This window comes from Canis lupus, chromosome 10 (genome assembly GCF_003254725.2).
Source record: "Canis lupus dingo isolate Sandy chromosome 10, ASM325472v2, whole genome shotgun sequence".
NCBI lineage: Eukaryota > Metazoa > Chordata > Mammalia > Carnivora > Canidae > Canis > Canis lupus.
In genome coordinates, this window is record NC_064252.1 from 26,956,088 (window position 1) to 26,972,617 (window position 16,530).

Genomic DNA, 16,530 nt, shown 5'->3' on the forward strand with positions numbered 1-16,530 from the left:
AGAGAGGCAGAGAGAGAGAAGCAGGCTCCATGCAGGGAGTCCGACGTGGGACTCCAGGATCACACCCTGGGCCGAAGGCAGGTGCCAAACTGCTGAGCTACACAGGCTGCCCTCAAATAAAAAATTTTTTTAAATCTTAAAAAATATATTTACTAGTACTTTTTAGATGTTTTATCATGATTTAGAGTGTCCCCTTAAAACATTTAAACATATACACCTATGACCCAACAATTCCATTTCGGATAATCTATCCTGTAGAAAGGTTCATACATGACCATCCTTTACATTAATCTGGACTGGAAAAAAAGGGAAGAAAACTTAAATTTCTGTAGATCAGAAGGTAAATTGTGAAATGCCTATAATATGGATATTGCTGCTATTAAAAACAATGAGAGGTTTCTTTGTTTTATTTTTTTTATTTTATTTTTTTAAGGTGCACTTTTATTATAGCATGGGCACAGAATCCGTGGGCAGAAGGAGCTGAACTGCGATTGTGAAGAGTGACTCATATACTTTTAAGTTTTGTGGGGGAGATGGTAGAAGTAACAGAAGTCTCTAAAAGGGGTTTCTGCATGTTAAAGAAGACTTAGAGAATCCTAGAGGTCTTTGATTTTTAGTCTCTTACAAAACATCAACATTAAGGTGAGTTCCTTGAGGAATGTCACACACTGCTTTTCTCAGGTATTTTATCAGGGGGCTGCAAGTGATAAGGAAATTGAATTTTATCTACATTTCTCTTCCCATTGTTCTCCTCATCATTTTCCCCCCCGAACAATGTTGACCTTTGGGGATCCCTGGATGGCTCAGTGGTTTAGTGCCTGCCTTCAGCCCGGGGCATGATCCTGGAGGCCGGGGATTAAGTCCCACATCAGGCTCCCTGCATGGAGCCTGCTTCTCTCTCTGCCCGTGTCTCTGCCTCTCTCTCTCTCTCTGTGCCTCTCATGAATAAATAAATAAAATCTTAAAAAAAAAAAAAATGTTGACCTTTAAATCTTTTAAGTTGCCGAGGGTAGAAGTTCTCATCTTCTATAACTTCTGTTGAATAAGGGCATAGAGATGTCCCTACCCATGGGTCAACATTAATCAGTTGGGGAATTTATGTTTATATAGGAGTTACAAAGGGTAGAGGCAGCCAAATCCAAGGTAGACAACATATATGGTTCCAGTGAGACAGATTTATAACTTTTATAAGAAGTTAGTTGACAAGGTTTATAGTTCATAAATCAAGAGAATGTTACAGGTAATGCATTTAGATACTGGTGAGTGGAAAAGTAATAAGACATTGTATAGAGTATGATTCCATTTTTATTTTTGAAATATATTCTGGTATAAGATTGGTATGTGCCTACCAGAAGGTTTGGAAGGATACCCAGAAAAGTGTTAATAGTATTTATTCTTAGGGATACAAATGGGAATGAGGGAGACTTTTAGCTCTTACTTTATGCCTTTTTAAAATATTATATGAATTTTTCACAGTGAACATGAATTTATTTTGTAAAAAAAAAAGTAATAATAGAGGCTTTCATCCTCAGAGATAGCAGAAAAATGTTCTCTAAGTGTCAAAAAACAAACAAAAAAAAAACCAACTTCTAAAAAAGGAAGTTCTGTTGGCCCAGAATGAGAAAGAGGACAGTCCCAGTTCAGAACATTTCATTTAACGTACATGCAGAGGGAGGGAGCTGGTTGGAGTCTGTGCAGGAGTTATTAAAAGCACTAAGGATGTTTAGATTGGAGAAGACAAGACATAGAGGAGATCAAGAGCTCTCCTCCAATATTTTAAGGACTAGTCTGTTACACATGGTTCTGGAAGAAGATGGGTTGGAATTACAGAGTCAGATTTTTATCTAAGGTAAGAAAGAACTTCTAAGGGTCCAAGTTGTCATTTAAAACTAGCTTTACCCTCTGTCTCTGCGGCACACTGTCTCTTGGTCTTGTTCCAGCACTGGCTCTCAAACCAACTCATTCCTCTTGCCAGGTCTCTGATGCCAATGCTTCACTCTAGTTCCTACTCTGCTTTCCTCCTGCCCCTTGGATCTGATGCTTCAGAACTTCTCATCTTGCATACTGCCCAGCCTTTGCCCAGTGCTGTGGCTAGGAGCCAGCCCTTCCCACAACTATCCCCAGGTCCCTGTATCCAAGAGCCTTCCTCTCCCTCCCACCTGTGAGGAGAAATCCGATGCTTACCAACATGCTGAAGGTAGTGTGTTCCTTGTTTCCAAAGTTAGGGAAGCAAAAATGGACAGTTACCTGTTGAGAGTGTTATTGAAAGGAGGTATATTAGTTGGAATTATTTGCTTCTAAGTAACAAAAACCTGTCCTTGGCCAACTTGAGCAAAAACTGGAAGAATATTGAGTAGCTAGAAAGTCTGAAATTGAGTCCAAGGACCAGTCCAACTACCAATCATGATAGTTTCAACCCTTGAACTATCTCTTCAAGGTGACGTGTCTGAAATGGGTGAACCCGGGCAGCCTGGATGGCTCAATGGTTTAGTGCCGCCTTCGGCCCAGGGCCTGATTCCGGAGATCCGGGATCAAGTTCTGCGTCGGGCTCCCTGCTTGGAGCCTGCTTCTCCCTCTGCCTGTGTCTCTGCCTCTCTTTCTCTGTGTCTCTATGAATAAATAAATAAAATCTTTAAAAAAAAAAATAAATGGGTGAACTCCCATATTTTTCAATCTATGTTTTACCTCACTCAAGACTCAAAATCCCAGGAGCAGGAGCTTTGACTGACCAAGCTTTGACTGTGCCCTGGCTCTAACTGGATAGGTGAGAGGCAGGCTCTGGCAGAGCTGTGAAGGCCTTTGAGGACCCTTCCAGTGGCCCTCACGGAAGAGCAAGACTTTTGACTTAAAGTCCCCTTAAACACAAATGCAGTAGAGGACAGGCACAAGAATTGGGACCTATCAGGAAAGGAGGATGGATCTTGGATTCACTTTAGAATTCTCTGGACTTTGAAAAAAAAAGTTTTTTAACTAAATAATTTCATTAAAGCAAAATAACTGCTATCTACCATCACCGTGATTTCATAGAAGAAAAGTCATTAATACAAAAAAGTAGAAAAGATAATCCCAGAATAAAAGAAAGATCTTAAAGTAAATAAGCTTACTTTATGTCAGATTTATTGCAATATTTTTTTTTCCTCGTTGCCCTCATTTTGCTGGGAGACCAGTAAACACAGATGAGTCCCTGATTTGGCAGTAGGTTTTTAGGGTTTTAGGAATCGTTGGGCCAAATGATCTGTTGGTTCCTTACTAGTCTCAGGTTTCTGTGATCACAGTGGGATCTTGCTGTCAAATAGTAATTCGCCACTGGGGACAGGTTTGCCCCGTAGGAGACTTGGCTATGCCTGGACACCTTTCAGGTCATCACAACTGAAGAAGAAGTTAGAGTCCTACCAGCTTCTAGAGACCAGAGATGCCGCTCAGCATCCTACTATATACAGGACAGCTCCCATCACAAAGTATTATCTGGCCTAACATGTCAAAGTGATGACATTAGGAGACCATACTATAAATAGAAAAAAAACAAACAAACTCATGAAGCAATTAAAATGGAAAGTACTAGAGAATAGTGCGCTCAGAGTTGTCACAGCTCTTATTCACGAGGCTGACTTTTTGAGTTAAATTATATATGCTTCTTTAAAATAAAATGTATTGGGACGCCTGGGTGGCTCAGCGGTTTAGTGCCGCCTTCAGCCCAGGGCGTGATCCTGGAGACCTGGGATCGAATCCAATGTTGGGCTCCCTGCATGGAGCCTGCTCCTCCCTCTGCCTGTGTCTCTGCCTCTCTCTCTCTCTCTGTGTCTCCCGTGAATAAATAAATAAATAATCTTTTAAAAAATCAATCAATAAATTAATTAATTAAAATGTATTATTTCTTTAAATGCAAAGATAGTACATAATCATTATTGACATTTTTGGGAAAAGGCAGAGGAATATAAGCAAGGAAAACAAATCACTCTTGGCCCCAGCCCATTCTTTCCTGAGATACTTCCTCTCAAATATAGCGTGTCCAAACCAGAGTTTTTTTTTAGATTTTATTTATTTATTCATGAGAGACAGAGAAAGAGATAGAGAGAGAAGCACAGGCAGAGGGAGAAGCAGGCTTCCTGAGGGGAGCCCAATGCAGGAGTTGATCCCAGGATCCTGGGATCATGACATGAGCCAAAGGCAGACATTCAATCACTGAGCCACCCAGGTGCCCTACAGCAGACTTTTTTTTTTTTTTTTTACAGCAGACTTTTTGATTTTCCCACCCCACTAACCTGTCCCTTCCCCGATCCTCCCACCTGAAGCTACTAATACCTACACTTTAGAGTCATCCTTGACTTCTCTTCTCCAGCAAATCCTGCCAATTCTGCTTTCACAGCATATTGCAAATGCCATCCTTCTCACCCCTCTCTGCAACTATTTGGCTCAGTCCCAGCCCAATACACGTCATCCCCAACAGAGACCCCTTAACCACTCCTCTCAGCAGCTTTCACCCACAGCAGGGCTTTCTTTACACCTCAGTCAAAGGGAGCAGTAGAAAAATTAATCCAATTATGTTGAACCCCAGCTCAAACCTTCCAGTGGCTTCCATCACACTTAGAAAAGATCCTCATTCCTATCTCCTCAGGGCCCTCCCTGACCACCTTATGGAAAAGATTCCTCTCCTCTCCAGTCTCTCTTCCCACCATCCTCTACCCCTTGTCCTGTTTGATTCTTATCTAAAGCACCTATTTTCCATAATGTCAAGTTATTCCTTTATTTATTATTATTCCTTTATTGTCTGTGTCTCAATTGTAATGCAAGCTCCATGGGGGCTGGAATTTGTCATTTTCTCAGCTCAATCTCTAGCAACCAGAACAGTATATATCCATGGTAATGACCCAATAAATATTTGCTGAATGAATCATTAACATTTTGGTAACTAATTAAAAAGAAAAAAACATTTTGGTAACTAAGCTCCCAGTCTCCTATCTTTTTTTTAAAACTGGTTTATTTCATAGAAAGTATATAATGCTCTCTACCCGATTTCACATCTCAATTTTTTAATCCATTATATCTGAAGCAGTTTCTTAAGACCAATTCTTTATAAACATTTTAATAGCGGCATAACTATTCCTTGGGACAGAAATATCAATATTTTCTTGAACACTCAGGTTATTCTAACCTTTTGCTATATATATATATATATATATATATATATATATATCTGTTGCGAGCATCTTAGTACTTAAATCATTTTTGTTTGATTTGGGTAATTTCAGGACACCTGGGTGGCTCAGCGGTTGAGCATCTGCCTTTGGCTCAGGGTGTGATCCTGGAGTCCTGGGATCGAGTCCCACATCTGGCTTCCTGCATGGAGCCTGCGTCTCCCTCTGCCTATGTCTCTGCCTCGGTGTGTGTGTGTGTGTGTGTGTGTGTGTGTGTGTGTGTCTCATGAATAAATAAATAAAATCTTTTTAAAAAATAATTTGGGGAATTTCCTTAGGATAGCATCCTAAAATTGTAGTTATTGGACAAAGAACATTGGTACCTTTACATTTCTTAACACGTGCAGTAAAAATGACAATATATCATTTTTTTCACTCTTTCCTACTCAGTCTTACCCAGCCTGCAAAAGCCCTGAGCTGACTTCAAACTTCTTCAACATTTATGGGAAGAGCCCTCTGATTGTGCACTTCCTCCAGAACTACGCCAGTCTACAGCAGCATGGCAAAGACGTGTTGATAGTCAGGAGGGAAAAAACCAAGAGCATCCCATATCCTTTCCACCACGGGCAGGGCACATATTGCTCCAGAGTTCTGTTTCCTCCTTCCAGAAGCAAGGGTGTAGAGAGGCACCCAGCCTTTAGCACAAGTGCCTGGCACATAGTATATGCCCATAAAGGGTAGCCATTGATATGAGCCTAAGGATCAGAATCTTGCTCATTTTAGTTCCAAGTCTGCCTCATGAACTGGCCACATTGAACCTTGAGCAAGTCAGATTTCCCTGGGTGCACAACCTCTTCCTATGTACCAGGGTGAAGGCTAAGTAGGTACTTGAACATGCTTTGCAGCTCAGTAATGCTTCCCAGATGTTCCCTGACCCCAGAATATGTATCAATCAGGATTTGAGTTCTAGGTGTGTGTTTCTTCTAACATTCTCTTCACACACATATATACCCCTCCTCTAGACCCTCCAGCAAATCTCTGGCCCTGTTGTCATTTATCTTAAAGATTTGGTAACCAACTCAGATCTTAAGAAAATAGATGTGACATGTTGGTGTCCTGAGTCCTAGCACTTTACTGTAGGGGGTCAAAATGTGGAATCAAGTCAACCTGAACTTAAGAACCAACTCAATTGTTGACCAGCTAAGTAATCTTGGACAAGTTTCAGCCTCTCTCTGAGCCTCATTTTTTTAATCTATAAAATGGGATAACAACACCTGCCTTCTAGGGCTGTTATGCAGAGTACAGGCACAATAGCAATAAAGGCTTGGGATAGAGCCCAACAGGTAACAAGTGCTTGAAACATTACCTGTCTGCACATAGCTCCCCATCAGGAGGAGCTTTCAGAATGAGCTAGGTAGCACTTGCCCTGTAGAGCTCATATCCCCAAGTTATTTATAAGTCTATATGCAGAGAATAATAGCTTTATTATCTATAGATAATATCTATATAGATATTAATATCTATATATAATAAAGATAACTTTATTATCTATAAAGCACTTTCTCATGGATCACCTCACTGCTCTGTGGACAGTGTAGTGTAGTAGAAGGAGCCTGGGTTGGGGATATACAGCCCAGCTCCATAATCCACTGGCCTTAAGATCTGTGCACAGCTTAACCTCTGAGCTCTATATCTTTTATTTCCTTCCTAAAGTAAGGAGAATTAGGGGCACCTGTGTGGTGCAGTTGGTTAAAGTGTCCAACTCTTGGTTTTGGCTCAGGTCATGATCTCAGGGTCATGGGATTGAGCCTCACTTCAGGCTCCATGCTCAGTGTGGGTTCTATTTATCCTTCTCCCCCCTGCTCTCTCTCTCTTCCTCTCTCTCTCTCAAATAAATAAATAAATAGAATCTTGAAATAAAATAGAATAAGGGTAAGTATACCAAACCAATAGCATTACAGCCAGGATTAAATAGCATATGGCTGGTTCTAAATAAATAATAACTCATAATTATTATTAACATCATCTAAGGCAGGAATTACTATTCCTATTTTACAGAGAAGAAAATAGAAATGTAGAGGATGACATATCTTGACTGAAATCCCACTCCTGAGATTCTGACCCATCCCGAAGGGGTAGAGAGGGTGGGGAAGGCACAGAAGATTTTTCAACATACAAACATAATATTGGGAATGAGGTCTTGGGACTGAAATTTGGAATCCCTTCCTCTTCACCACAGTGATAATTAATAGAGTAAGAACTGTGTTTATTCATTTTGTTTTTTACTGAAGTATAGTTGACTTATATTAGTTTCAGGTGTACGGCACAGTGATATGACAATTCTATACATTATGAACTGTTTCCCACACTAAGTATTTCCCACCTGTTACCATACAGAGTGAGAACTTTAGGCAGTCTGAAAAAAGCATTTCCTAGCCCTTCCATCAGCCGGAGGAGAGAAGGGCTTTGTCAAAAGACCAAGAATGGCCTGGCCATAGGGAGGATAGCTCCTTGCCTTCCCGAGTAGGCCATGGTCAGAGAGCAGGAGTCATTTCCTGCTCAGATTTCAGTGATCCGGTGGAGAAACAGGTCATTTCCCCCACTCTGGCATCTCACCCCCCTCTCCATGTAGGACACCATCCTGCTGGTAATGCTCAGAGTCAATACCAACTGACAGTGTGGGGTCTTCCTTGACGGCAGATGCCACTGAATCTGTCCTGACCTATGCCGAGGTCATCGACCTGACCCTGAGTAACATGAAGAAGCGGAAGGAAAACTTCCACCAACTGAACCGACTCCACTGGAATGAATGGAAATATTTTGATGAGTACCTAAAGGGACTGCAAGAAAACTTCCTCAGGTACTTAAGGGTTTTAGGGAAGGGGCATTGTTTGAGCATCTGTCTTGTTGCATGTGATGATTAAAAGACAATTTTTTTTCAAGAGAATATTAAATCGTTTATTGATTACACATGATAATGGATGATACACAAGCTTTAATCCCATCTATAATTTTATCTGATACCATAATTCAATTTAGATATATTGCATAGGATGTGCCAACAATCATAATAACCAAATAAACTCCAGGACTTTGCTTGGGTGACCCTTTTAATGGTGAACTCCAGGTCACAACACATTAACTGTCAGTTCAACCACACCAAGGTTTGTGGAGACAATGGCTTCTGTGCCCAAGCAGGTTGCAAATAAATTTCGAATGGAACCTGGCATCACCCTGAAGGAATTCTAACTTCACACTGTTGGGGTAGTTTACCAAGATGGCTTCAGAGTAGACTAACTTTACACAGCATATTTTAAAAAAGACACATTTATTCAGTGTAAAAGACAATTTTTAAAAAAGATTTTATTTTTAAGTAATCTGTATACCTCAAACTCACAACCCCAGGAACAAGAGTTGTATATTCCACTGACCAAGCCAGCCAAGCACCTCTGCACAAGACAATTTCTTTTTTAAATGCATTTTAAAGATGTATTTATTTTATTTTGAGAAAGAGCAGGAGTAAGAATGGGAGGTACAGAGGGAGAGGGCGAGAATCTGGAGCAGACTCCCTGCTGAGCGTGGAGCCCAACCTGGAGCTCAATCTCACAACCTGAGCAAAACCAAGAAGTAGACACTTAACTGACTGTGCCACCCAGGCGCCCCTGCATGTGACAATTTTTAATTGGAGGCCTAGCCCTGGGACTATCTCAAGCACATTCAGCTTTCTTGTGGTCAGAATGTAAATTCCAGAATAACAGAGAATAGATCTTTCTTTTAAAAATCCTATAAATCCTTCCAGTCTTTTCTCCTGGGCCCATAAAGGAGTATCTGGGTTTTAGACTTTAATCTGGTTTTTAGACTTTGTTTTCCTACTTAGCAGCATATTATGGATATTTTCCTATGCCTTCTGACTTTTTCAATATTTTTATTTTATTTAGAAAATTTTCAGACCTGCCAGAAATGTTGAAAGGATAGTGCAGTGAACACCATATGACCTCACTGTGTTTACCAATTATTTACATTTTGCCATTTCTCTCTCTGGTAATTAGGTCAAATTCAAATTTCCCCATTTTTCCCCAAAATATCTTTTTTTGGTTTTCCTTGCTGCTGCTCCAGGATCCAATCAAAGATTGGGAATTCTAAGTCGCCATTACTCTGAGGAGAGAACAGTTGGTAGTGGGGTGCAAAAATGCAGAGCAATAAAACCTTTAACTTGGAGAAGCAAAACCATACTCCAAGGAAGCAGCAGCAGCAGCACCAACAGCAGCAGCCACCACCGCCACCAATACCTGCAAATGGGCAACAAGTCAGCAGCCAAAATGAAGGCTTGACTATTGACCTGAAGAATTTTAGAAAACCAGGAGAGAAGACCTTCATCCAACGTAGCTGGCTCTTTGTGGGCAATCTTCCTCCTGATATCACTGCCGAGGAGATGAGGAAACTATTTGAGAAATATGGGAAAGCAGGCAAAGTCTTCATTCATAAGGATAAAGGCTTTGGTTTTATCCACTTGGAAACATGAACCTTAGCGGAAATTGCCAAAGTAGAATTGGGCAACATGCCACTTTGTGGAAAGCAGCTGCGTGTGTGCTTTGCCTGCATCCCTCACGGTCCAAAACCTTCCTCAGTATGTTTCCAATGAACTGCTGGAGGAAGCCTTTTCCATGTTTGGCCAGGTGGAGAGGGCTGTAGTCATCGTGGATGATCGAGGAAGGCCCTCAGGAAAAGGCATTGTTGAATTCTCAGGGAAGCCGGCTGCTTGGAAAGCTCTGGACAGGTGCAGTGAAGGCTCCTTCCTGCTAACCACATTTCCTCGGCCTGTGACTGTGGAGCCCATGGACCAGTTGGATGATGAAGAGGGACTTCCAGAGCGGATATAGTTTTTCTTTCCAGAGAAACTGGTTATAAAGAACCAGCAATTTCACAATTAGCAAGAGCAACCACCCAGATTTGCACAGCCTGGCTCCTTGGAGTATGAGTATGCCATGCGCTGGAAGGCACTGATTGAGATGGAGAAGCAGCAGCAGGACCAAGTGGACCACAACATCAAGGAAGCTCTTGAGAAGCTGGAGATGGAGATGGAGGCTGCTTGCCATGAGCACCAGGTCATGCTAATGAGACAGGATTTGATGAGGCGTCAAGAAGAACTTAGGAGGATGGAAAAGCTGCACAACCAAGAAGTGCAAAAACGAAAGCAACTGCAGCTCAGGCAGGAGGAGTCATGCAGGCGCTGAAGGAAAGAGATGCGGCGGCAACAGGAAGAAATGATGCAGCGACAGCAGGAAGGATTCAAGGGAACATTCCCTGATGCGAGAGAACAGGAGATACGGATGGGCCAGATGGCTATGGAAGGTGCTATGGGCATAAACAACAGAGGTGCCATGCCCCCTGCTCCAGTGCCAGCTGGTAGCCCAGCTCCTCCAGGACCTGCCACTACAATGCCAGATGGAACCTTGGGATTGACCCCACCAACAACTGAACGCTTTGGCCAGGCTGCTACAATGGAAGAAATTGGGGCAATTGGTAGAACCCCTCCTGCATTCAACCGTGCAGCTTCTGGAGCTGAATTTGCTCCAAACAAACGTCGCCGATACTAATAAAAATTTCAATGTCTAGTTTCCCAAAAACCCTTAAAAGAAGGACCCTTTTTGGACTACCCAGAATTCTGGCCTGGAAAAGTGTTAGGGATTCCTCCCAATAGTTAAGTTGTCCTTGCCTGTACTACTCTGAGGGAGTTTACTGGAGGCTGAGGGCAAGGAAGGGGCAACAGTTAACAAATCAGGTCTGTGTGGTATATTGTTTAACTAATTGATTCTGTGTGGTGCATTCCTGAAGCCTCATGTGATTGTTGAGGGTCTTGGGGGGGGTGGGACCATGGCAAAATGGATACAGTTAGAGCCCCATTAATCTTGATCATTCCATTCTTGTCCATCCTGTTCTTTTTGCTTTCTCATTCTTTTTTTTTTTTTTTTTTAAGATTTTATTTATTTATTCATGAGAGACATAGAGGGAGTGAGAGCAGAGGGAAAAGCAGGCTCCACGCAGGGAGCCTGACTCGGGACTCGATCCTGGGACTCCAGAATCATGTCCTGGGCCAAAGGCAGGCGATAAACCACTGAGCCACCCAGGGATCCCATGCTTTCTCATTCTTAAATCCTCCAACCCCATAGACACTGCCACATACATCACAAAAACAAACATCCCCCAATTACTTTAACCCCATTCCATTCACTCACAGGTGGGAATTCAGGCAAATGTCCACAGAGGCCACAGACAACATACATATGATTCTGTTATATCCTGTATATTAACCCCTTCAGGTCCTTTTTTTTTAAAGATTTATTTATTTATGATAGACATAGAGAGAGAGAGAGAGGCAGAGACACAGGAGGAGGGAGAAGCAGGCTCCATGCTGGGAGCCCGACACGGGACTCGATCCCGGGACTCCAGGATCGCACCCTGGGCCAAAGGCAGGCGCTAAACCACTGAGCCACCCAGGGATCCCCCCCACTTCATGTCCTAAGGAAGACCTTTCTCTTAGAGATTTTCATTTTAGTGTATCTTTAAAAAATCTTGTGTTAAGTTGCCTCCATCTTTTAGGGACCTGGTAAGGACAACCCAGGAATGGCCCTTTTATGTCTATGATGCTGTTCACAGCTTTTCTTTTCTGTTTTTTGTTTTTGTTTTTGTTTTTGTTCACAGCTTTTCTTGATAGGCCTAGTACAATCTTGGGAACAGGGCTGCTGTATGCTGAAGGCCAGGCAGTAGCTCTTAGCCTTGCCAATCTTAGGTAGTTATGCTGTGCATTTTTTTTTATTGCTGTACCATGTTGGATTTGTCCCTGATATCCTTGGAGTTTTTCTGAGAAATGGAGCAGTAATGCAGCATCAACTTATTAAAATATGTTTTAAGCCTTTTAAAAAAAAGGATTGGGAATTCTATTTTGTATAGAAAATGTTGTTGTATCTCTTTGGTGCCTTTTCATCTATACCAGTGCCCTGCCCCCACCTTTCTTGTTATTCCCTGAATCAATTATTACATTATTAATTTTTTTATGACAGACTTTTTTGAAAAGCTCAAGCCACATTCTGGATTTTTCTGATTATTTCTTCAGAGTATCATTTAACTTATTCCAAAATGCCCTGTATTTCTTTTAAACTGGACATTGGGGATATACTAGATGCTTGAGAGGATTCAGGGAAGATCTTTTCACTGAGAATACCTCATAGATGATGTTGTATATGCTCACCACACTGCATCAGGAGATGCTCAGTGTCCGGTCAGCCAGCTCAGCCAGATAGATGGTTTCTTCCAGACCTCTCCACTGTAAGATTCCTGTTTTACATAGTTAGTCTGTAATAAGTGGTATGACTCTTTCTTTTCTTTTTTTTTTTTTTTTTAAGATTTTATTTATTCATGAGAGAGGCAGAGACTCGGGCAGAGGAAGAAGCAAGCTCCATGCAGGAAGCCCAATGTGGGACTCGATCCCGGAGTCTCCGGGATCATGCCCTGAGCCAAAGGCAGATGCTCAACTGCTGAGCCACCCAGTGTCCCAAGTGCTGTGATTCTTTGAGACTGAACGACCTGCTCTCCCCAAACCTTCACCCAGTGGTTTTAGCATCATTGATGGTCTTTGCCTGAATCAATTATTTTATTCAGGGTTGTACCTGACTTTCTACTTCCACCATCCCTTCTGCATTTATCAGCTGACACTTTTCTCTATAAAGAAGAACTTGCCTTCTTTTGCTCCTTATCTCCCCCTCATGTCTTCTCTGCTTGATAATATTCTCATGTGGATATCCTGGCTGCAAAAGAAGCTTAGGAAATATTTGGCAAAGAAAAATGAGATTTCCATGCCTAGACCAGAGTGGAATTTCATTACCCAAAATAACACTGGATTTGGTTATCAATGGAAAAAGGGGGGATTGCTGGGGGTTTTTTGTTTTTTGTTTTTTTGGTCCAATATCTGCCATCATAGGAGAGAAAGAAAACAATAAGCACATAGGTAACTTTGTTTTACAAAGTGATACAGCTGAGTTATTCCCAAATTATGATACACACATAAAAGCCTGTTGAGCAGCAGCACCACAAAAATGCATTTCAGCCTAAATGTTCATCAAAAGGTGATTGGTTAGCAAGGTATCATATGTGCAAACTCTGCAGTGAAGAAAAATGGTCATGTTGATCTAGTAGTCTTTTTTTTTTTTAGTAGTCTTCTTTTATAAGGAAGAATGGTCATGACATATTATTGGACAAAAAAAAATCAGGATATGAAATAGTGTGTGTAAGAGGCACAGCTGTTTATCCCCATTTTACAGAAGCCAAGGTCAAGGACAGAACCTTAGAGAGCCACCACATATGTATGGAGGGCAAAATATGGGGCTGAGGAGAGGAGTGGCCACAGGGAAAGAAGAGCCTGTATGTAAAGGTGCACCAATCCTGATGCTGAGGGAAGAAAGGGCTTGGGGAAGCAGTGATTAGCAGTTGGGGTGCCAGATGCAGACTCATGGGGCTGAGACAGATTTGGTGATTTGGTAGAGAGCGGTCTTCACAGGCCTGAAGTCACACACTGGAGCCTGGAGCATTAGGGAGAAGGTATGGCTCCCCATGGTGACTGAGATTGCTAGGAAGCAGAAGGAGCAAAATTTGGCACCAAAAAAGGCAAGATTGGATGGTGAGTAACAAGGCTGTTTCAGTGTAAAGTGGGAGACCCAAGCCTGTGTGAAGGGGGAAGGATTGGAGAGATGCAGGTGATGGTCAGGACTGGGGAAGGGGGAGGACCCATTCTTTTTTTTTTTTTTTTTAATTTTTATTTACTTGAGAGGGAGAGAGAACACGAGTGAGGGGAGGGGCTGGGCTAGGGGAGAAGCAGACTCTCCACTGAGCAGGGAGCTTGACACAGGGCTCTATCCCAGGACCCTGAGATCATGACCTGAGCTGAAGGTAGATGCTTAACCAACTGAGCCACCCAGGTGCCCCCATAGGAACTGCTCTTTAGGGTTCTGTGTTTTTGTATCTGTTTCTATAGTTCATTATGCTTTGTTTCTTCTATATTTCACTCATTGTTCCAACAAATATTTTCAGCGACTTCTATGCACCAGGTGTTACCTGTTGCATATATTTTGTGATGTCTGTCTCTCCCAATAGTTGTTAACAATCCTTGAAGGTGGGATCCTTGGAATGGTGGAGGCTTAGGATTTTTTACTTACTAGCTCTGTGACATCGGACCAGTAACATATATGGCGGAGCTTCCATTCCTTTGTTGGTTAAATGAAGATAGATAGTATTTCCTACTTTGGAGAGTTGTTCTGATCAAGTAAAATAAGGCACATAAAGTCTATTTATAGGATCAAGCCCATAGTAAGTAATTCTATCACTTAGAATTAGGTTTAGCTTCAAGTGACAGAACTCAAAATAGTAGCTAAAACAAGATGCAAGGGCACCTGGGTGGCTCAGTGGTTGAGCGTCTGTCTTTGGCTCAGGTCGTGATCCCAGGGTCCTGGGATCAAGTCCCACATTAGGCTCCCCACCGGGGAGCCTCTCCCTCTCCCTATGTCTCTGCCTCTCTATGTCTCTCATGAATAAATAAATAAAAATCTTTAAAAAATAGAATAAGCAAATCTATTTTTTATTTAAAAAGTTGTTCAGGAGATATGGCAGGTCACAGTCTCAGGGACCCAAGCCCCTTTTGTCTTATTTCTCCATAATCCTTTGCCCATGATTTAGCCTCTTAGTGCTCAGGCTCCAGCCATCAGGTCTATATTCCAGCCAATAGAAGGGAAGATGAGTCCAAAGAAATGCATTCCTCCTGTTAGTCACAAATAAACCTTCCATTTTTCATTCCATTGGCGAGAACTTAGCCCCCATAGTTATACATAGCTATGGCATTAGCAAGGCAAAAATAATTTAGGGCTAATATTAAATTTATTCAAGATTAAGTCTACAGCATATGTGCTTCAGAAATATATAAGGATATCCTTGTTTAATACAGGCATCCTTATTAGGTGAATTATAGTATAGGTATTATAGGTCAGTAAAAACTTTGTAATTATGTGTTAGCAATCTCATTGCTAAATATTTTCTTTTTTTTTTTTAAGATATATTTATTCAGTCAGAGAGAGCGAGAGAGAGGCAGAGACATAGGCAGAGGGAGAAGCAGGCTCCATGCAGGAAGCCCGATGCAGGACTCGATTCCGGGTCTCCAGGATCACACCCTGGGCTGCAGGTGGCGCTAAACCGCTGTGCCACCAGGGCTGCCCCGATATTTTCACTTTTTGTTGGATAAGGCATAATCAAGAAGCTCAGCATGCCTTCTGTTAATAAATTGATTCTCAGAATTTTGTTTACAAAAGAAAATGGTGGCCTTAAAACACATCTGTGTTATTAGGGGCACCTGGGTAGCTCAGTCAGTTAAGTTGACTCTTGTTTTTGGCTCAGCTCATGATCTAAGTATACTGGGATGGGGCCTTATGTTGGGCTCCACCCTCAGTGGGGAGTCTGCTTGAGATTCTCTCTCTCTCTCTCTCTCTCTCTGCCTCTCCTCTGACCCCCTGCATATGCTCACACGTACTCTCTTTCTCAAATATATCTTAAAAAAAGAACACACATCTGTGCTGTTAGACATCAGGGCAGGACTACCCTCGGGGTATGATTGAGTAGGGTTTGGATGAGGGGGCTCCTGGGTAGCTGGCAGTATTCTGTTTCTTAATCTGGTGCTGGTTACATGAGTGTGCTCAGTACACGAAAACTCATTGAGCTGTGCATTTAGAGTATGAACTCTTTGGTATCTGTGTTCCAAAGGAACATATTAAGGAACTCACTATATTGGGGCATTGTTTTTCTTTGTAGATGTTATAATGGTTTTGTAGTTACCTTATTTTTTAAGAGTCATGTCTGAGTTATCTAATGAAGTGTTTATGGATGAAATGACATGGTATCTAGGATTTGCTTTTAAAAATCACCCGTGGCTCAGCGGGTGGCTCAGCGGTTTTGGGCCGCCTTCAGCCCAGGGCCTGATCTGGAATCCTGGGATCGAGTCCCACACCGGGCTCCCTTCATTGAGCCTCCTTCTCCCTCTGCCTGTGTCTCTGCCTCTCTCTCTCTCTCTGTCTCTCATGAATAAATAAATAAAGTCTTAAAAAAAATAAAATAAAATCACCCATTTGGGGTGGGGATGGTAGGGGTGCAAAAGGAGTAGTGGATAATTCAAGATTAGCCTTGTGTTGGTATAACTATTGAAGCTAGGTAATGGGTAAATGGTGTTGATTATGCAGTTTTCTTTAGTTCTGTATATTTTTTGAAGCTTTGGCCATAACAAAAACAAAAGGTGCAAATGCCCTATAGAATATTACTTTTAGGAGGGTTAGAACTCTTTTGGGACCTCAGTTACCACTTA

At 41.9% G+C, this 16,530-nt stretch overlaps 1 protein-coding gene and 1 pseudogene across 21 annotated transcripts in view; both read left to right on the plus strand.

Moving 5' to 3' along the window:
• The window catches only part of FAM227A (family with sequence similarity 227 member A), a 93,752-nt gene that overhangs the window by 57,531 nt on the left and 19,691 nt on the right, over window positions 1-16,530 (plus strand). For 20 of the 21 annotated variants that reach the window (XR_007413453.1, XR_007413451.1, XR_007413450.1 and 17 more), the window contains 2 exons: window positions 5,586-5,742; window positions 7,842-7,995. The exons of the other annotated variant lie outside the window; for it this stretch is intronic. Coding sequence is in view for 15 of the 20 variants with exons in the window: in XM_049115292.1 (XP_048971249.1) it covers window positions 5,586-5,742; window positions 7,842-7,995 (311 nt within the window). In the remaining 5 variants the exon portion in view is untranslated. The remainder of the gene's footprint in view (window positions 1-5,585; window positions 5,743-7,841; window positions 7,996-16,530) is intronic. 21 annotated transcript variants of the gene reach the window in all.
• Window positions 8,717-10,967, plus strand: LOC112667903 (non-POU domain-containing octamer-binding protein-like; annotated as a pseudogene).